The 21,953-nt window shown below is 55.8% G+C and overlaps 1 protein-coding gene across 2 annotated transcripts; it reads left to right on the forward strand.

Annotated features, from left to right (window-relative positions):
• Positions 1-13,473: 13,473 nt before the first annotated feature.
• Positions 13,474-21,582, forward strand: NOTUM (notum, palmitoleoyl-protein carboxylesterase). 2 transcript variants are annotated; one of them, XM_043905169.1, is made up of 12 exons: positions 13,474-13,588; positions 14,384-14,742; positions 15,868-15,920; positions 16,003-16,098; positions 16,620-16,680; positions 16,934-16,992; positions 17,415-17,517; positions 18,185-18,376; positions 18,503-18,603; positions 19,148-19,295; positions 20,514-20,561; positions 20,791-21,582. In XM_043905169.1, exons 2-12 carry the CDS (start codon positions 14,411-14,413, stop codon positions 21,095-21,097), a joined length of 1,500 nt encoding a protein of 499 aa, XP_043761104.1. In that variant the 5' UTR covers positions 13,474-13,588; positions 14,384-14,410; the 3' UTR covers positions 21,098-21,582. The 2 variants fall into 2 exon arrangements, with proteins under 2 accessions (XP_043761104.1, XP_043761106.1); XM_043905171.1 differs by lacking the exons at positions 13,474-13,588; positions 16,934-16,992; positions 17,415-17,517 and having other exon boundaries at positions 14,041-14,742.
• The last annotated feature ends 371 nt before the right edge of the window (positions 21,583-21,953 follow it).

Consider the following 21,953-nt stretch of genomic DNA (forward strand, 5'->3'; position numbering starts at 1 on the left):
GGGCCAGCGTTCCTCCGGGTCCGCCCCTGCATGGCCACGCCCCCGACGCTTTCGCTGGCCCCACCCCCACCCCCGAGCGCGCGCCCGACACCTGAGCGCGGTCACAGCAGTCGGGCCACGTAGCCCTGGGTCCCCGCTGGGGGTGCCCTGGGCTCCTTATCCCCTCCGGCCCGTCTTGGGTCCCACTGCGCCCTTTCCTGCCCCCTATGGTCCTCAGGGGTGAAGTCAGGCTCCCGCACCTCTGTGGAGTGAATGCCTGCCGGCCATGGGGTGGTGTGAAAGTCTGGGAGCAGCTTTGGGGAAGGGCCCGCCGGCAACTCCAAATCAGAGAGCAGATTCGGTGAAAGTCTGCGACGAGCATTCTGACTTTCCGTGCTCTCACTGTCCTGTGACAGAACTTGTCCTCCGATTCCAGCTGCCCAAGTCAGTGGAAGATACGGGGAGGAGGGGCATGTGGATCCTGCCACCTCTCAGGAGCGGGTGCTGCAACGCGCCTTCGTGTAGCTGACACATTCGTCTGACCAGCAGCCTCATACTGACAGCATGTGTATGCGAGAAAACGGGAAAGCTTCAGGGTAGCCACAGCTCCAGGGCCACCCTTCACAGTTTGCTTTACAGTCCCATTGGACTGACTGTGCAACCTCAGTGCCTCACTCGGCCCACACATCGGTGACTATCAGCCAGTCCCCTCTGGGGAGAGGAGCCGCAGGGGATACAGGGCAGAGAAGTTTTCTGGCTCAGAGTCAGCTTCTGTTGACCTGCTCCTCCCCTTCCCACCTGCTCACAGGGGTTTCACCCTCCATGTGTAGCTGAGTACACAAGACCTTGGAACAGACTCCTGGGGGGCACTTCTGATCACTGCCTGCAAGCTCTCTAACCCACCCTTCGGCCTGCCAGGGCCCCACATGCAGTTCTGTGGCAGCCAGGTCCCTAGTTGCCCCCAGCCTGGCCTCTTCAGCACTGCAGGGTTTCCTCAGAGCCCCATCTGCTGGGACAGGCCTTTCGTGCCTGCTCACTTGTTTACTGGCTGTCTCCACCCAGGGCAGCCCTGTCTGCCTGGCTCTCCAGTGGCAGGCACGCAGAGCAGTCTCACATGGGGCGGGAGTTCTGCAAACATCTGTGAGAGGAATGACTATTGATGGGGAGACAAATGTATGCGCAGTCCCCCAACATGTGCTTTCTCCGGCTGCTGCCGCAGACAGATCAAGGTGCCCCATGCTCCATGGGGTCTGTGTCCTGATGCTGCCATTAGGAGATGGGAGAGACAGAGCAGACCTGCCTCCCTCAGTAGCCTGGCTGGGTGTGACCTTTTGAAGACCAAGTACGACAGACCAGCGTCTGTGAGGCATCCATGAAGCAAGCCCTGGAGCCGACCCCTTGATGCTGAACACAGCTTGAGAAGCCTCCAGAGGCAGGAAACGCCCAGCAGAGGCTCCCCTGGGACAAGGGATAATTTCAGGCTAGGGGCAAAAATTCAGGTTGACATACCAGCTCCACACCACAGCAGGAAGGACCCTCACCTGTTTTGTGGCAAGTTTGCCACAGATTAGAACTCACAAGCCTGAGTTAGAACTCCTCCATTTGCTCCATGGGGAGGCTGCCTCCTTGGGCTTGCCTTCCTGAGCTCCTTACGGCAACTTGGCACCTTCCCTCATGGCCTCAAGACCTCCTACAGGGGGTCTGGTTACAGCCTTGAGAGTGTAATCACAACAGAGGTCACAGAGATGACTGTGGGGTCAAAGATTATCTTTGGGAAGCATGCAAGGTCCTAAAGGGGAGTCCTTTCTTGGTGCTCATAGTTCAGCCTCTTTTTGCAGCTCTTATTTTTTCTTTCCAAATTTGCCATTTAAAAAAATGACATAGCTGTACATTAACATTCACAGCAGCTTTATCTAATAGTCAAAAGCTGGAATGAACTTAAATGTCCTTCAATAATGCCCTGCTGAGCTCTGCTCAGCAATCAAGGGAATGAATACTGACTCTGCAACCTGGGTGAGTCACGCTGAGTGAAAAGAGCTTGTCCTGAAATTTCTTGGTGGTCCAGTGGTTAAGACTCCACACTTTCACTGCACAGGGTGTGGATTCTATCCCTGGTTGGGGAATTTCTGCATGCTGCATCATGTGGCAAAAAAAGAGAGCTGGTCCCCAAAGGCTGCACATTGTATGATAGCATCATGAATCTGAGTGTTTGCCTTTTTCTCTCTGTATTAATATGTGCATACGTATTTATATTTTAAAGTAAGTTGATGAGGGACTTCTCCGGTGGGCCAGTGGTTAAAGAATCCACCTTGAAATGCAGGGGGATGCAGGTTCACTCCCTGGTCAGCAAACTTAAGATCCCACATGCTCCTGAGCACGGAAGTCACTGAGCTCTGGAGCCCATGTGCCACAACGAAAGATCCTACATGATGCAATTAAGACCCGACACAGCCGAGTAAATAAGTGAATACTTTAAAAAGGAAAGTAAGTTGATGATATCTAGGCCCTTTCTCCCCAAATACTGCAGCAGCTCCTCCTAAGAACTAGGACCTTCTCCTGTTTAATCATAACCCATCACCACATGCAACAACTATGGATATAATGATATTATCTAATGATATATCTACACAGTCCACGTTAGAATTTCCCTTGTCCCAAAATGGTCCTTTATAGCTGGTTGTCACATTGCATTTGGTTGTTGGGCCTGTTTACACTCCTCTAATCTACCACAGTCCTGGGAATTCCCTGGTGGTCCAGTGGTTAAGATTCTGCACTTTCACTGCTGAGGGCATGGATTTGATCCCTGGTTAGGGAATTAAGATCCCACAAGCTATGTGGCACAGCCAAAAATAATAATAATAACTACAGTGCCTCTGTTTTTTGTTTTGTTTCTATTTTTCATGACTTTCACATATTTTAGAGCCCACAGGCTAGATCTGCATGATCTTTTCCTGGAGTTAAACATTCAGGGCGGTGAGGCAGTGTAGACGACAGCCTCTCAGGAGCTCCAGGATTTCAGTTTGTCCCATTAATAAGGATGCAAAGACTGAACCTCCCCGTTCCAGGTCCCTTGTAAACTGAATAAGCTGTGTGTGGAGGTAATTCTTTGAGAGCACAAATATGACATTTTTCTAAGAACCACTGACCCAGTGGTTTTAGCACCAATTGATGGTCCTTGCCTGAATCCATCATTACATTTATGGTGCAAAATCACACTCTTCCAACCTTATCATTTCCTTTATATTTAACAGGCATTTTCTGATTAAGAATTTTTTTAAATTCCTAAATGTTAATATGAATGCCTGGATTCTTTTTCTTCTTTCAGTTCTTCTTTTGATGCTAAAATTTGATCCAAATTTGACCAATTAGACCCTCTGCTCAAGCTGGCTCCTGTGCTTGTTTGGGGAGGGGAGGACAGTGACTTTTTATTTTCATATTTCAAACTTAGAAGTTGCAAGAACAGTACAGAAACTAACTCCTGCTTGCATTTGTTTACATGTTGCCCTAGACGCACCATTTGTTTACATGTTGCCCCTTTGCTTCATCATTATCATTTCTATGTATATTTTTTTTCTCTCTTTGTCACTATGTGTATATATATCTTTTTTTTTTTTCTGAAACCATGTGAGAGTAAGTGGGGACATTGTACACCTTTGCCACTAAATATCTCAGTATGTATTTCTGAAGAAGAAGGGCCACTGTTACTTCACCACCAAACTATGATACAACATTGGGAGATCTGTAATTGATACAAGAATCCAAGCTACTCTGCAGTCACCTGTAGCACTCACACCTTTCCTGAATCTTTTTGATGTTTCTGTTGTTCTCTGAGCACTTCCTCACTTCAGCCACAAGAAGGTGTCTTAAGTTACCCACGATGTCCCTGCCCCAGCCCTGAATGCCATTTCCCAAGGAAACCCTAGTCCCCGTTAGAGGGGAGTGGGATTTAGCAACCAAGGTCTGGAGTTGAGCGTGTTCATTGCTACTGGGATGCTTTGTAGGCCCTTTAGGAGACAGAGCTAGCATCCTGAATTCACCACCCCTCAATCTTCCTCTTCTTCCCTCCTTCCATATTTATACTTGGTTGAACTGTATGACAAACTGGTTCCAAATAGGAAAAGGAGTACGTCAAGGCTGTATATTTGTCACCCTGCTTATTTAATTTATATGCAGAGTACATCATGAGAAACACTGGGCTGGAGGAAGCACAAGCTGGAATCAAGATTGCCGGGAGAAATATCAATAACCTCAGATATGCAGGTGACACCACCCTAATGGCAGAAAGTGAAGAATTAAAGAGCCTCTTAATGAAAGTGAAAGAGGAGAGTGAAAAAGTTGGCTTAAAGCTCAACATTCAGAAAACTTAAGATCATGGCATCTGGTCCCATCACCTCATGGCAAATAGATGGGAAACAATGGAAACAGTGGCTGACTTTATTTTTGGGGGCTCCAAAATCACTGCAGATGGTGACTGCAGCCACAAAATTAAAAGATGCTTGCTCCTTGGAGGGAAAGTTATGACCAACCTAGACAGCATATTAAAAAGCAGAGACGTTACTTTACCAACAAAGGTCCATCTAGTCAAGGCTATGTTTTTTCAGTAGTCATGTATGGATGTGAGAGTTGGACTATAAAGAAAGCTGAGCACCGAAGAATTGATGCGTTTGAACTGTGGTGTTGGAGAAGACTCTTGAGAGTCCCTTGGACTGCAAGGAGATCCAACCAGTCCATCCTAAAGGAGATCAGTCCTGGGTGTTCATTGGAGGGACTGATGTTGAAGCTGAAACTCCAATACTTTGGCCACCTGATGCGAAGAGCTGACTCATTTGAAAAGACCCTGATGCTGGGAAAGACTGAAGGCAGGAGGAGAAGGGGATGACAGAGGATGAGATGATTAGATGGCATCACCGACTCAATGGACATGAGTTTGGGTAAACTCCAGGAGTTGGTGATGGACAGGGAGGCCTGGCGTGCTGCGGTCCATGGGGTCACAAAGAGTTGGACATGACTAAGTGACTGAACCAAACTGTATGAATTTGCCAATATTCAACCATTTTCAGTCTACAAAAAAAAAGGCACAACCAAATAAACCCTTATCCACAGTAAGAACCCTTTTTCAGCAGCATCAACATATTTATTAATTTACTCTGTTCCAAAATGCCCTCCAAACAGCTTTGGAATTACTATAACAATCCTGCTACTAACCAGACCTACTAAGGAAATCTCAAGATCTCTTTGTAATTATTTTTGTCCTCAGAATATATCACACTGAAATTCAGAATATGGTGTTCAAGGCTATTTGAATTTTCTTTTTTCTGTGTGGTTATGTTGATTTGATATTCAATAAATGAATCAATAAATCATTTATTACTGAATTTTAGGGTCTTTTTCATTCTTTTTCTATTTAATATTATGTTTTGATTATGGAAAATATGTATTTGATTTAAATATTATTTGATTCAAAAGTTATAAATATAAAATGACACATAGCCAGAAAAGGGTCACTCCCTCTTCATCACTCCGACTGTCGCCCACATAGGAAATAATCTTCCAGTTCTGCGGTAGCCCTCCTGTTTTTCCGCAAAGATGAGCATGTGCATGTATCAGAAGCTAAGTGGACACAGATGCAGATTCTCTCCTTCCTTCTTACACAGAAGGTGACACAGAACATACCCTCATTTGTTGTCTTCTCTGCAGCCTGTATGACTCACTCTGGAACCATGTCTAACTCTGCTTCGCTCCACAGTATGGTACATCCAGAGCACAAAGTCCTGGATGTTATATAGGTTAGACAGTGGTCAGGGCTTGGGGTCCAGGCTCCCCTACCTGCACCAAGCAGAGCTTTGACATCTCCTGGTTGCCTGGGCCTCTATTCTTCATCTGTAAAGCTAGACCCAGGGAGGTGGAGGCTCAGTGCAGGTGAGCCAGACAAGTATCACAGGCAGCGATTCCACTCAGTGTCTGTGGGAAATCTTGAGCCAGGTCAGAAGGTGAGGCCGGGGTCCTCACCCCAGGCTGCCCAGACTCCCTTCAACATTGGCCCAGGACCCACCTGAATGCTGGGGTGAGGGGGCAGTAATAAGGGTTATTTTTCCCAGTGCCCCTGATGGGACCGAGGCTGTATTTTCCAAAGAAACGATGTCCCAAACTAGTTCTCTTAGAACTTCAGGTTGTAGGTTAAGGTTTAAAAGCCCCTGGCCGGGCTGACCTGCAGACTGAAGCTCCTTGCACCTGTCTCTTTGGGAAAGTTGTGGCTCATTCTCAGAGCAGGCTTCTGAGGCTCCTCTGAGCTGGACCCGGGGAGGCTCAGCCCTGCGTCATGCTGTGCTTGCACTCCAGGTGAATGCATTTAAAATATACATAAAGATATATATATATATAGAGAGAGAGAGAGAGATAATTGTAGTAAAATTGCAATTTAAATTTAATAAGTTTAAAATCTACTTTCCAACATAGATTCTCTGGGAGATTATCTGTATTATCATTAAGGCTTTCCACTGCCAAAGGAAAAAAAAATGTGAGTTCCTGATGGCGGCCTGCTGTCCACCCTCAGCACTCTCCCTCCATGGCCTCCCACTCAGCCCATTCTCCAGGCCTTTTCTCAGCTCCCTCCCATCAGAAGGGTGATGCCCATAGGTCACCTGCTGGGGAGCTTCCCTAACAGTTTCCCACCTGCTGCCCTCTGCCTGGTTTTCTGTCCACTCCTGACCTCACATTGTGGAGCCCCTTGAGCAGCTGTTTCCATTATCTGCTTACTTACCCCCAGCAGACAAGCCTGGGACAGGGCTCCGGTGAGTGCATGTGAGATCGTCAGGGACCCCCATGCCCCCACCACCAGGCATGGAGTTGCCCCACGTCTGGTCTCAGTTGGGGGCCTCTAGGCCAGGCAGACACCTGGACAGGTAAGAATCTCGGCTCCTACTCACACCTGCAAAGGAGATCACACTGTTAATTTCATAAAACAAGTTCCGTTTCTAAGCTGCCGCCTTACCGGCTGGCAGAAGAATCGACACCCTTGACTCAGGAGCTTGCTGGGCCCTCAGTGTCCTCCTCTGAGAAGTGGATCCTGACTCCTGGGTAGAGGGTGGTGGTGCTTCTGCAAGATGGGTGTGAGGAAGGTGCTCAGCATAGTCCCCACTGCCCCACCCTCTAGCCAGTTCTGTAAGCAGACACAGTGGGATCTGGAGAGGACAGGGAAGCCACCTTCCTGCTCCTCCTCAACTCCTCGTCCCTCCCAGGCAGCGGCTTGACAGCTGTTCCCAGCGTCTGCTTTGAATTAAAAAGTGGCGTAGCTCTTTAAGAAAAGCATCCGCCGCCCCCGCCGCCCTGCTGCCCCCTTTGATGTCGCTGGCGCTGAAAGGTTCCCAGTGGCAGATCTGAGGGTTTGTTTCTGCCTCCCCAGAGGCCACGTGCGGATCACAGGGTGAGAGGGAGGGAGGGCCGAAGGTCACATGGCCTGCAGCGGCTATTGCAGCCTGCGCTGAGGACCAGCAGGCTGCTCGGATGGGGACCAGCCGGCTGGAGCTCATTAGGGCTCAGCAGAGCCAGCAGCTGGGAAAGCTAAGGAGGAGCTGTCTCTGGCCCTCTCCATGGGACTGGGGCAGCCTGACCTCCCCCACGCCCTCTCACCTATATAGTGAGGAGCATGCCCTGGCACTTTGCAGACACTCTGGTGACACCCCCAAGAAGCCCCATCTCCACAGATGTGTAGGAAGCCCCTCCCATCCCCATCACCTTCCTCCCCTCCCCCGTCTTTGGAATGTGGCTAGTCCCAGGGGGACCCCGGTGGACCCTGACACTCCACAGTTAGCCCAGGTCAGCTGTGGGTTGGCATCCAGGAGAGTCCTTCAGCCAGGATTGCCCACCAGCCAGGTGGGGCTCTGTGGAGAGGGTGGGCTGGGGTCAAGCCTGGGGCCAGAAAACGGTACCAGTCCTCAGTTCACAGGCATGGGAGGGCGGGGCTTGCGGCAGAGTGACAGGCACATCTGGTATTCAGCTTCCTCCTTCAGCCCTAGGGGCTCTCACCCCTAAGTGAAGGGGGCTCTGATTCCCACATGCTCCCAGTCCTAGGGTGAGGGGCGTATGGGTCCTTTCTGCAGGTGACCCCAAGGCTGCTCAGGCCAGGCCTGCAAATGGCCACCTGCAAACAGGAGAGGATAACTTCTGACATCATGCCTCGGAGCTGTCTGTGAAGGCCTGGAGCTGACCAGGTAGCCCCAGCCCCATCTTCCCCAGGCCCTGTATCAGACGGCTCCAGGTGATGGGCTTTTCTCATCAAGGCCCCAGGATGTGAAGCGAGGGGGGTTCCTGCTGATGGAGAGGGGGCTCGGGAAAACCAGGCGGAATCAAGCTCTGTGATTGCATGACCTCGACTTGAGGCCCCTCCCCCAGCTCAAAGCTAGCTGTGGGCTCTTGGCTGGCTGGGGAGTAGGGCCTTCATTCAGGGCAAGCCACTGGTGGGGGTTGTGGTGGTCTGCCCCACTTTCCTGCCCTCTTGGGCCTCAGAGGCCAGCAGCTGGGACGCAGAGCCGCCCAGGTGGTTGTGCAAGGCGGGGCGGCTGAGGCCAGCAGGGAACAGCTGGGCCCCAGACGGCAGGCAGCAGCTGCAGCCCAGAGCAGCCTTGTGCTGTTGGAGCCCTGGGCTCAGGACCCTTGGGGATCCCCAGGAGGGAGCCGTCTGTGTGATATGGGGCCGACCCAAGTCCAGGTAAGGACACTGGGTCTGGAGCCGCTGGACATCCTGAGACCCTGAAGGCCCAGTCCAACAGGTGGGATCCCCTGCACCACTGACTGCCCCCCACCATACATTCCTCCCCAGGGCCTGCTGGCCAGCGGGGACCCCAAGCCTGCCCCAACTTGGGCTCTAGCTCTTCTTTCCCAAAATGTTCCATGTCTGATGCCCCCTTCCCAGAAACTGGACACATGTGGACGCATATGGACAGGGCTTCCTGGGTGGCTCAGTGGTAAAGAATTTACCTGTGATGCAGAAGATGCAGGAGATGCCACAGGTTCGATCCCTGGGTCGGGAAGATCCCCTGGAGGAGGGCTTGGCAACCCACTCCAGTATTCTTGCCTTGGAAAATCCCACAGAAAGAGGAGCCTGGCACACTACAGTCCATAGGGTCTCACAGGGTCAGACACAAGTGAAGTGACTGAGCATGCACACATGCCACATATGGACCACAAGCCGCATCAGTTCCTTCTGTGCTTCCTCCCCAAAGGGCCAGCCCCTGAACCCCCATCCTATACCTAAAGATGGCACTTCAGAAGAGGCAGGGGCTCCCCTCTGAGGTCTCATTTTCCTAGGCCTCCTTGTACCTGGGCATGTGTAGGATCTAAGCTTGGCTAGAAGCACCTATCGCCCACCTGGACAAGAACCAGGAAGCTAAGAGACAGGAATGATGCAGAAACTACCTCGACATGGCAATGGTTTGGGGTGGGGTAGGCAGAAGGGTAAGTCCTATGTCCAGCATATCTGGTGTCCATGGACCATTGTTCCTGCTTTTCTTCCTCAAGCTTGAGTGTTAGCCCTCCAGACATCACACAAGCCCCCTGTGCCCAGGACCACAGTCTGCCTTGGTTCCTGAAGAATGGTTGGCATCCACTGGGGAGCAATAACTATCATTGATCACGTGCTCACTGGCCTATACAAGTCCTGCCCAATTTCATGCTCCTATGACCCTGGAAGGCAGGTAGTATTCTCATCCCCACCCTACAGATAATAAGCCTGAGGTTCAGAGAACCAGCTGCAGGCCCAGCAGGGGCAGATGTAGGCTCTCAGCCCCACGGCTACATCTGTCATTGTGTGGGTCCCATAGACATCTGTCTAATGAGTAAATAGGGGCATGCACATCCCATGTCCCAACAGAATCTCCAGGGTGGGACCAGCCCACCACTTAACTCACCTACCCTCCTTCCCTGCCAGTTACCTGGTGCCTCAGGCCCAGCCTGCTGACCACCACTGGTCAGACCTTTAGATGTTTGGGTTTGTTTGTTTTTTTTTTAGGTAAAATTCATAAAATAGAATCACTTTAGAGATTTTGCTGGTGGTCCATGGTTAAGAATCTGCCTTCCAAAGCAGGGGACATGGATTCGATCCCTGGTCGGGGAACTCAGATCCCACATGCCGCAGGGCAACTAAGCCCATGCACCACAACTAGAGAAGACCCCATGGGCCACACCTGGAGAAATCTTGAGTGCTGAAAGCAAGAGACCATGTGCTACACTGAACATCCAGCACAACCGAAACAAAAGCAAACAAAACAAAACCTTAAGGTGCACAATCCCGTGGCATTTAGTACGTTCATAGTGTTGCGCAACCATCATCACAGTCAATTTTAGAACATTTTCATCATCCCAAAAAGAAGCCTTGTGCCCTTTAGCAGTCACTCCCTGCTCCTCCCTGTCCCCTGGAAATGAACAGTCTGCTTTTCTATCCCTATGGGATTCCCTGGTGGCTCAGAAGGTAAAGAATCTGCCTACAATGCAAGAGATCAGAGTTCAATCACTGGGTCGTGAAGATCCCCTGGAGAAGGGAATGGCTACCCACTCTAGTATTCTTGTCTGGATAATTCCATGGACAAAGGAGCCTGGCAGGGCTACAGTCCATGGGGTCACAAAGAGTCAGACAGGACTGAGCAAGAAAGGCCTTTCTATTTCTATTGATTTGGTTACTCTGGATATTTCATGTAAATGGAATCATAAGATATGTGGCCTTTCATTTCTGGCTTATTTCACTTATCTTACTGTTTTTAAGGTTCATCTATGTTGAAGCACGTGTCAGTACTTTGTCCCTTTTCATGGCTGAATAATAGTCCATTGTGTGGATGGACCACATTTTCTTCATTTTTATTCACTATGGACATTGGGCTGTTTCCCCCTTTTGGCTACAGTGAGTACTGCTGCTGTGAACAGTGATGGTCAGGCTTTTGTTTGAACACCTGTTTTCATCTCTCTTGGGATTATACCTAGGCGTGGAATTGCTGAGCCATGTGACAATTTTGTATGTAACTTATTGCACAGCCACCAAACTGTTTCTATAGCAGCTATATTGTTTTATATTCCTGCCAGCAATTCATGGGCTCTAGTGTCTCCATACCCATACCAATGCTTGTTATCGATGTTTTCCTTTGTTTTTGTTTTGGCTGCACCACATGGCTTGCTGGATCTTAGTTCCCTGACCAGGAATTGATCCCAATCCTTGGCAGTGAAAGCACTGAGTCCTAACCACTGTACTCCCAGGGAATTCCCTGTTTTCCATATTTTTGATCACAGTCATCCTAGTGGGTGTGAAGTGTTATCTAAACTTCTACTGTTCAATCCAGGGTCCCTTTCCTCCCACGTGTCAGGGCAACGGTGGCCTCGGGGCTGAGTGCTGACAGCCTGGAAACTGAGGCCAACCTGCTGTCCTGGGAATCTCGCTCCCACATTTAGGGAGCTGAAGACTGAGTTGGAAGAGTCCGAGGTGCAGAAGGTAAAGCTGGCCCTTGAGGGAACAGAGCCAATCTGTGAGAGTCGAGAGGAGAAGGAGGTATGAACAGCTCCAGAAGGCTCTCAGGAGCTCTTGCCCCCAGGAGTTGAGGTCTGGGGTCTAAAGCTTTAAAAAAGAGGATGTGGGAAAGGCAGAGACACAGAAGGACAGGGAAGTTCTGGGGGAGGCTCTTCACTACTGCTAGTAGTGTTGAATAAAGCAAACAGGAACTCATTTTGGTCAAAGTGCAGGCTAAATCTCATTACAGCAACACTAGCGAGTGCAGCATGCAAGCTCCCCCCTCACACTGGAATTCCATTGGCAGTCGTAACTGCCTTTCCCGCAGCGCTGAGCACTTTCACGCATGGGCTCCCGTAATCCCACAACAGCCCTCTGATGGGGGTATGGTCGTTGCCCCGCTTTAAAGAAGAGGAAACGGAGGCACACAGAGAGGTCATGGAGCTTGCCCAGGATCTCCTGCCAGGAAATGGCTCAGAGCCAGGTCCGTGTGAAGCAGAACCCTACGCAATCTTGCCATCCGGCTGGAAGCAGCATTTCCCTGCCTGGGACTTAGAATAACAGACTCTTAGATGAAGAAGGTTCCTGGGGCACGTTCTCCCCAATGCCTAGGAACACCTTCAAATGGGGGAACCTGTCTTTGAAGTACCTGCCTCTGGCCAGTCCTATGGAGGGCCTGTATACTGACCTGACAAGCGCAGTGTGGCAAGCGTGGGTTTTTGAATGAACAGCGCTCACACTCAGCTCTTCCTCTAGCACCTCTGAGTCTCAGGTCCTCTCAGCAGGAAAATGGGTGCCCAGCTGCCCAATGGCTGCTTGTGGGGAGGCCTTCTGTTACAGTCTGCCCTCTTCTCCATTGAGCAACTCCAGCCAAGGCTGACCTCTGGGGCACCTCAGCCTTATACGAGGCGTCGAGGTTGAAGTTACAACTTCAACCTCACAGAGAAGCTCTCAAGGGCCCTGTCTGGTCTCTCACTGTGTCTTCTGAGAGACCGCTGGAGCAGCCTGCTGTGTGTGTGCGGGGTGGGTGTGGTAACTGTTTACCCCGCAGCTCATTATCCAGTCGAGGGACTGGTGAGGAGGACAGTGCTTGGGGCCAACACGGCAGGAGAGGAAGGCAGGGGCAGGGGTCCCTGGTGTGGCCAGAGGCTCTGGCAACCTCTCTTCTCCTGCCTCAGAGGGGCTGCAGGTGCCTGCCTCCCTGGGGACACAGCTTCCCCACTGCCGCGAGTCAGGAGGGCTCAGGAAGCTGTGCCCCAGCTCTAGACCCCTGTCCCGAAAGGCAAGGTCTATTTCTTATCTTCGAAATGGCTTAATGACATCCGGGGAGCTGTGACTGGAAGGGGAATGAGAGGTCTATCTACCAAAGCTGTCTATGGTGCTTTGTGTGTGTTGTGTGTAGGGCAAATAAATGCCCCCCTTTTTTCTTTTGTCTGTCCACCCAGCCCGGAACAAGCCCCTAAGTAAGCAGCTTCCCCCACCCCCCACCCCATTTCTGGTTTCTGAAAAGGGTTCTCCTTCTGTCCCCGGTGAGGTGCGCTGGGAAAGTGAGATGAAGGGGCAGATACACTTTATTGCCCGGAGGTCACTGAACAGAGACCAAGCCGGCAGCTCTTCCATCCTGGCCCACGCCCCAGTGTCGGCTGGGGCGGGGAGAGGTTCTTGGGGGTCCCTGCACGGGATGCAAAACCAGAGCACACGCGGGGAGGAACCAGGACGCCACCCCGAGGCCCACCGACCTCGGTAAGTGGCGGCGCCCCCTCTGCCCCCACTGCCTCCTAGGGCCGCCCAGAATCTGTCCACCCAGGCGCGGGACAGGGCGACTCCCCCGTGGCGCCGTGCTGCGGCGCCCAGTCCCTCCCGCAGGTCGCCGAGGGCGCCGGGGCCTCGCGCCACACCTGTCCGCTCCTCCGGGAGGCCCCGGCGCCTCTGCTGCCGGCCCCTCGGCGCGGAGCCCTGTGTCCGCCGTCGCTTTGATCCCGGGGGCCCCGCTGGATAAAAGTCCCGGGCGGCTCCGCGCCAGCGCCAGAGGGGAGGCAGCCGAGCCGGGCGTACAGCGGGCTGGCGCTGGGCGAGCGACGCCAAGGAGCCGGGGCCGCGGGGCCGCCCGCGCGGGCCGCGGTAAGCGCGGGGCTCCGGGCCGGTTCGGGGTGGGGGGTGCCGGCCGGGGTGCCTGTCGCCTGCAGCTGCTCTGGGCCTGGGCGGCGGGAGCGAAGGGCCCCCGGCGGCTCAGGTGAGCGCTCCCCTTGCGCCCCCAGCCCGTCGGGCCGACCCGCCACATGGCCAACCGAGCTCCCCACCGCGCGGAAAAACCCCGCTCCTTCCCCGCTGGCCCCCGCCCGCCGCCCCTTCCAGCCGCCCGGGGGCGGGGGCGGCGGCGCCGGGCTGGCCGCGGTGAATGAGCCGCCGGGGCCGCCGGGCCGCGCTGCCCCCCACGGAGCCGGGCCGGGAGCGCCTCCGGCGGCCGCGGCGGGGTAGTCCAGGCCCCTCCGTCAGGCTTGCGGTTTGGGAAGAAAAGGCGATGCCTCCGCCAAGAAAAGAGCGAGCGCGGCCCCCTCCCCCTCCGCCGAGCCCGGGCGGCGGCGGCGGCGGCACATCTAACGCGCGGGCACCCGGGCCGCCGCGGCCCCCGCAAACTACGCCCAGGCTCGGCCCCCGCCGCTCATTGGCGCGGGCCGGAGCCAGCGCACCCAGACCCTGCGCTGCCCTCGGCCGGCAGCGCGCGGAGTCCCAGCTGCCCAGGCCGACGGCGCCCGGCCCCGAGAGCCTCGACGCCGAGCCGCCCGCGCCTCCTCGGCCGGGCCCAACGCGGGGAGCGGGGCGATCGAGCAGGCGCGGCTGGCGCGCCGCGGCCCGGGCGCCCCCGGCCTGGCGCCCTCGCCGCCGCGCCGCCTCAACGCCGCCTGCTCTCCGCAGGTGGCCGCGGGCCCGAGCGGTGCGGCCATGGGCCGAGGGGTGCGCGTGCTTCTGCTGCTGGGCCTTCTGCACTGGGCCGGGGGCGGCGAGGGCAGGAAGACCTGGCGGCGCCGCGGCCAGCAGCCACCCCCGCCGCCGCCCCCGCCGCGGGCCGAGGCGGCCCCGGCAGCCGGGCAACCGGTGGAGAGCTTCCCTCTGGACTTCACGGCCGTGGAGGGCAACATGGACAGCTTCATGGCACAGGTCAAGAGCCTGGCTCAGTCCCTGTACCCCTGCTCGGCGCAGCAGCTCAACGAAGACCTGCGCCTGCACCTCCTGCTCAACACGTCGGTGACCTGCAACGACGGCAGCCCGGCCGGGTAAGGCCTGCACCCGCCCGCTGCGACCGGCGCGCCCCCGTCGGTGGCCCCGGGACTGCCTGGTCGCCAGCGGGTGCGCACCATCCGCCTCCCTGTCCCCGCTCAGACGCACGGAGCCTGCATTGGACCGTCCCTACTGGCCGCAGCGGTGGTCGCCCACAGGGGAAAGGGCTCCCGTCTGGCCTCGGAGGCGCTGGCTCCGGGTAGGGCCCTGCTAGGCGACTAGCCGCGCGGGGGTTGGGGCAGCGCTGGTCCTGGGCCAGCTCCGGGCACTGACCCCTCGGCCACCGGTACCCAGCCCCTGTGCTCGCGTTCTTCGCTCCCTGGGCGGGGAGATGGCAGTCCGCGAGTGGCCCTGACTCCAGCAAGAGGAGGTGACACGGGGGGCGGGGAGACTCCTGCCGTCCGTACCCCCACCCCCATCCCAGCTCAACTCGCCCCATCTGCTCCGTGCTGCTGCTGGGACTGCCAGAGATCCAGCCAGCCAGAGGGATAGGCAGGGGGTGCAGGTGGGACAGAAGGACCTAGGGTGCGGCATTCACCCCCTCTCCAGCCCCTAGCAGATAAAGGAAGGATGAGAGGCTGAGTGTTGGAGAGGGGTTTAGGGGTTCCCATGCCCTCAGTGACTCCACAACCTGAGGAATACGACGTTAGGTCCGGCCTTGGTAGGAAGGATGCGACCCCGCTTCGATGGCGCCCGCTCCCCTCCACTCCCGCCTGTGCGACCCCGATGCCCCTGCCCCACGCACACTCGAGAGTGCTTTTCACTCTCCAAGCCCCACTGCGCATCCCAGGAGGATCTCAAGCTCTGGCAAAGACCCCACCCCCCACCCCGCCTGGCGCCGAGGTTACAGCGGGTCCCGCGCGGGGCGGGACGTGGGGATTTTCCACGGACCACACAGCCCCTCGCCGCTCTTCCCCGCCTCGCGAGCGCCACCTCCCGGGACTGACCGCCGCTGGCCCTGCCGGGCGCGCTCTGCGGGGGCCTGTCCGCTGGCGCCCCCGTGCGGCCGGCGCGTGCCCGGCGACAGGTGGAATGACCCCTATCTCCCTGAAGCTGGACCCTGCAGCCCCTGCCCGCCCCTCCATCCTGATGACCACGCACTCCGCCCACTTCCCTTGCAGCTACTACCTGAAGGAATCCAAGGGCAGTCGGCGTTGGCTACTCTTTCTGGAAGGTGAGTCTCAGGTGCGGATGCGGTGGGGCAGGAGGAGGGTCCCCTTGGCACTGGACCCTGAGGTTGTGATCTGTGCCCGCAGGAGGCTGGTACTGCTTCAACCGGGAGAACTGCGACTCCCGATATGACACCATGCGGCGCCTCATGAGCTCCAAGGACTGGCCCCGCACTCGCACAGGTCAGCGCACCAGGGATTGCCCAGGAATCCCCAGGGGGTGGGGGGAAGGGGAAGGAGCTCATAATTGAAAGTAATGGAAGAAGCCTCTTCTCCTTCATTATGTAGAGCCCCCAGAGAGGCCCCACCCCATCTATCCCCCAACCCACCAAGGTCAAGGAACATTCACTCTAACATTTCATTCTTATTCCACAGGTAACTTCCCAGGGCTCATCCTGGCTACACAGTACAGAGCTGGTCCCTGATCAAAGTAGCTGGTGGAAGTGGGGAGGTTGAAGGTCATGTCCAAAAGTCACAGCCCAGCTGGGCATCCGGGTCATGGAGACTCCTTGGAGTAACTAAACCCATCCATTCCCTACTTCCCTGGCAACCTTGGTTCAGGCGGGTGTCACCACCCACCCCCTTGCTGAATGAAGCTTGGAAGGATCCCTCCACATCCACTCACCTTCCTGTAGTCCTCACCCCTGCCTGCATGCCCTGCTCCCACCAGAAAGACCCACTGCCTCTGTCCTCCCCTGCCACAGGCACGGGGATCCTGTCCTCCCAGCCAGAGGAGAACCCCCACTGGTGGAACGCCAACATGGTGTAAGAGGGAGCCAGGAGGTCCTTCCTGGGGGGGGGGTCCTGTCCTTGGGGGTCCTTTCTGGAGGCTGCTTCCTAAGAGGTTCTTAGGGGAAGTCCATCCTGGGGGATCCTGTCCTTAAGGGGGTCTGGTCCTGGGAGCGGTCCTTTCTAGGGAGGTCCTGTCCTCAGGAGTCCTTCCCAAGGAGGGTGATCCTTCCTGGGGTCCTCGGGCAACAGAGGAGCATGGCAGGCTCACACCATCCATGTGTCACAGCTTCATCCCCTACTGCTCCAGCGATGTGTGGAGTGGGGCTTCATCCAAGTCTGAGAAGAGTGAGTCCCATGCCTGCCCTCCCCCGCCCCCCTACCCCCTTCACCTCCCCCCCGCCCCCACAGAGGCAGGGCAGGGAGGACAGAACTTCTGGGGAAATACAGATGTTCAGCCTTGTGACTCCTTCTAACCCTTCGATAGTATATCCCAGGGTGCCAGCCCCCAGCACCCACTACCTGGCTTGTCCATGGCTGGCCTGGCCCTGGGGGAGTGGGTTCCTCACTCCTAGGTGTTCCCCGAGGGAGGGCCCCCAGCACAGCCTTGTGTACCTGACTCATCTTCCTCCTTACCCCTGCCCCTGTTCCCATCCCCTGGAAGACCCTCCAGACACCCAGCTATACCTGACCTCCTTCCAATCTGGGGATGGGAAGACTGGCTGGCTGTCCAGGCCACCACTTGAAGCCAGCCCTCCTTCTCTGTGCAGACGAGTACGCCTTCATGGGCACCCTCATCATCCGGGAGGTTGTGCGAGAGCTCCTGGGCAAAGGGCTGAGTGGGGCCAAGGTGCTGCTGCTGGCAGGGAGCAGGTGGGCTGGGCAGGGGCTGGGGTGGGAGTGTGGATGGAAGGGAGAAGATGGGGCTGAGCCAGGGCAGACGCGTGGCCAGGAGGCTCAGCAACATGGGGCGTCTCTGAGGTTTGGCTCCTATATGCCATGTGGCTGGAAGCTGTCCCACAGACACTTCTGGCTCCGTGGTTGTTGGGTGTGAGGGAGGCTTTGGATCACAGTGACCTAGGCAGTTGACTAGGGGCTAGCTGTGGACCGATGCACCGCCAAGGGCTGGGGTCCCTGTAGGCAAGATCACATCCGCTGGTTATTGTATCCCAGCAGGCATGTAGGGGACTCAGGGGTCATCTAAGGAATGGACAGAGGGGCCTGGACCACAGAATTCACCTTCATTTTCAGATAAGGGAACCAAGTCAGAGAGTGAGAAGGGGGAGAGGGAAGGAGGGGTCCGAGGAAGAGAGATGACCCGACACTTAGCTCTGCATCCTTGCCTGGAGCTCTGCCAGCCCTTCTCTGCCTCCAAGACCTGGAAGGGCCCAGGGGCCTTACACACGAACACAGAATGTGGTGGCAACTCAGAATGCTCTTGGCTCCCTGTGCCCTGGGGAATGGGCTTGGGGCTGGGCAGACCTGGTGGGTGAGTGTCCTTCCTCAATCTGCCTGGCTTGACCTCCCACCTTCCCTGCAGCGCGGGGGGCACAGGGGTGCTGCTGAACGTGGACCGTGTGGCCGAGCAGCTGGAGGAGCTGGGCTATCCAGCCATCCAGGTGCGGGGCCTGGCTGACTCCGGCTGGTTCCTGGATAACAAGCAGTACCGCCGCACAGACTGCATCGACACCATCACCTGCGCACCCACGGAAGCCATCCGCCGGGGCATCAGGTGCCCCGGGAGGGAGGGCCCGTTCTGTGCAGAGGGCCTGGGATTGGGTGGCATCAGGGGATGGAGGAGCTCATGGGGGCTGGGTGGGAGGGGGGTGAGCAGCCTAACCTGCAGTGTGTGGCCTAGGTACTGGAATGGGGTGGTCCCGGAGCGCTGTCGGCGCCAGTTCAAGGAGGGCGAGGAATGGAACTGCTTCTTTGGCTACAAAGTCTACCCAACTCTGCGCTGTGAGTGGGCACACAGGGTGGCGGGGGGGTGGCCAGCCTTTCTGTGTCTGCTGGAAACCCAGCCTGGAGTCCAGTCCTCAGAGGCTAGGCCCAGAGACCACTGCCACACCCAAGAACGGTTGACAGAGTCATCTGAGCCTGGCTGGGTTTTCTCAGTTTTAGCACTAAAAGTCCACTCGGTTCAAGGCAAACTCTAGGATGGTTGGTCACGCTGACCACACCCACGGTGAGGAACGTGCCTTGGAGTTGAATCCCAGTGCTGTCCCTGTGTGGGGCCTTGGCTGTCCCTCGCCAGCACCACACTCGAAGCGACATAATCGCCATGTTTTGGTCAAAGCGGAGTCCTGGGAGCCAGGCCAAGGTGGGAGGAGGAGACGAGGCACCTCTTCAAGGCAGGGTGCCCGGGGGACTAGTCGCCAGCACTCTGCAGGCAGAACCTGGCTGGCCCGTGAGCCTGCTGTGGAGCTGGCTGTGGCCTCGGGCCCTGGAGCCTGGGGTGGGGGGCGGAGCTCCAAGGCAAGGCCCAGCTGAGCCGTCCCCCCAGGCCCGGTGTTCGTGGTACAGTGGCTGTTTGACGAGGCCCAGCTGACTGTGGACAATGTGCACCTCACGGGGCAGCCGGTGCAGGAGGGCCAATGGCTGTACATCCAGAACCTGGGCCGTGAGCTGCGGAACACACTCAAGGACGTGCCGTGAGTGTGCGGGGACCCCACTCGGCCCCCCAGATACATAGTAAACCACTTGACTTGAAAAAAAGAGGCTGCAAAGATGGAAAACAGGAAGCAGCCCAGGGGTCCTTGAGGTGATAAACTGTGGTCAATGTAGACAAAGGGGTATTACCCAGTGCTAGAGAGGAGTGAGCAAATGAGCCGTGAAAAGAGGAGGAGCTGTAAATGCATGTTACCAAGTGAAAGAAACCAATCTGAAATGGCCACATGTGGTGTGATTCCAACTCTATGACATCGAACCCAAGTCTTTTGCATCTCCTGCACTGGCAGGCTAATTCTTTACCACTGTGCCACCTGGGAATCCCCTATGACATCCTGGAAAAAGCATAACTATGGACACAGTAAAAGATCAGCAGTGGCCAGGGGCTGGGAGAGAGAGGTATAAATAGGTGGAGAACAGTGGATGTTTAGGGCTGAGGACCTGCTCTGTATGGTACCACAACGGTAGAGACATGTCATTACAGCAGTAGTAGTGTTAAGTCACTCAGTCATGTCCGATTCTGCGACATGTAGCCTATCAGGCTCCTCTGTCCATGGAATTCTCCAGGCAAGAATAGTGGAGTAGGTAGCTATTCCCTTCTCCAGGGGACCTTCACAACCCAGGGACTGAAGCCCGGTCTCCTGCACATAGGCAGATTCTTTATCATGTAAGCCACCAGGGAAGCCCCCGTGTCATTAAATATTTGTCCAGATTCATAGACAGTACAACTCCAGGGATGAACCCTGATGTAAACTACAGACTGGGTGGTGATAATGTGTCAGCTAGGTTCATTGATTGTAACAAACATACCAGCTGGTGGGGGATATTCATGATGGGGGAGGTTGTGAATGTATAAGAGCAGGGGATGAAAAAGAATCTATATCTTCCATTTAATTTCAATGTGAACCTAAAACTTCTATGAAAAACTAAAGTCTATTAAAAACAAATATTCACCTGTCCAGCAGAGCCCCCACTCTGAGCAGGATTTGGAGGCAGAAAGGGACAGGGGTTAGTAGGGCACCTAGGAGCTGGTAGGGATAAGGCCTGGGGGAGCCACTGGCCAGCACAGCAAGCGGCAGGAGGGAAGTACGAGCCAGTAGGGGACAGCCTCCCAGGAGAGGAGCTGTGACCTGTGCGCTTTGGGGTGGGGAAGGAGCTGAGCTGGGATGTGGTTGCTCACAAGTTGCCTTCTCCCCAAACAGGGCCAGCTTTGCCCCCGCCTGCCTCTCCCACGAGATCATCATCCGAAGGTCAGTGCCCCCTGCCCTAGGACAGCTCGTATCCATGGTTCTCGATCCAGACATCTGCAACGCCCCCATCCCCAGCAGGCCTGCCCAGCAGCCTCCCCAGCTCTGGCTTCTTCTGAGGGTTTTCAAAACCACTTGCACAACCAGCTGTGTGGCAAGATCTCAGTGGTGGCAATGCCATCCCCTGCTTTGGCAACACCCGAGTGATCCCAACCTGGGTTTCTGTCTGCAGCCACTGGACAGACGTCCAGGTGAAGGGGACCTCGCTGCCCCGGGCGCTGCACTGCTGGGACCGAAGCCTCCACGACAGCCACAAGGCCAGCAAAGCCCCCCTGAAGGGCTGCCCCATCCACCTGGTGGACAGCTGCCCCTGGCCCCACTGCAACCCCTCATGCCCCACCATCCGGGACCAATTCACGGGGCAGGAGATGAATGTGGCCCAGTTCCTGATGCACATGGGCTTCGACGTGCAGACGGTGGCACAGCAGCAGGGCCTGGAGCCCAGTAAACTGCTGGGGATGCTGAGCAGCGGGAGCTAGGGCCCCCCGCCCCAGCCATCTCCCCTCCAGGCCCTCCTGCCCTCCTAGGACCGCAGGGCCCCGGCCGTCCCCACCCTGGGTCTGGACGCCCTCCCCTGGCAGCCTTCACTGTCTCTTTCCTACTGCCTCTGAGGGGCCCCGGCCAGAGACGGTGGACCTGCCATCAGCCTGGCTGTGGCCCTTGGCCCCCTCCCGCCCCTCCCTCCTGACACCCCCCCAATCCCCATCCCCTCATTCCTACCCCCCCCAACTCCCTCCACCTCCAACACACGGTAGGGAGCCAGAAGCACTGGATTCCTCAGCCTCCAGCCCAGAAGGCACCCTCCCCCAGCCCAGTCCCCCAGCCTCTCCTGCCCTTTTGTATTATTTTATAAAGTGACTTTTTTATTAATTTTTTAAAAAAAGAAAAATAAGCAAGAAATATATAGTGAATGATATTGTTTTGTAACATATTTTTTTTTTAAATAATGAAGAAAAGATAACAAAAGAGCCTCACCCTGTAGACGTGTTTATTTGAGGGGGCACTTTGCCTGCTTCATACCCCGACTCGACCCGGACCCCCTACAAACCCAGGGCAGCAGGGAGAAGCTGAGAGGGGCTCTGGGGCCTCCTGACCTCCAAACCTTGCTCCTTCTGTTCATCCTTTCCACACACAGCAGTAACGGGCCTGTCTCAGACAAGCCCCCAGCATGGTTTTAAGCTCCCTTTCCTCTTTATTTTGATCTTGGGGTGGCATTCACACCACACCTCCACCATTTCTAAGGGCATAACTTGGCATTTGTACATCTACAATGTTGTGTCTCCAACAGCAACCTCCACTTTCAAAACTTTATCACAGAACACTCCCTACCCAGCT

Source organism: Cervus elaphus, chromosome 5 (genome assembly GCF_910594005.1).
Source record: "Cervus elaphus chromosome 5, mCerEla1.1, whole genome shotgun sequence".
NCBI classification, from domain to species: domain Eukaryota; kingdom Metazoa; phylum Chordata; class Mammalia; order Artiodactyla; family Cervidae; genus Cervus; species Cervus elaphus.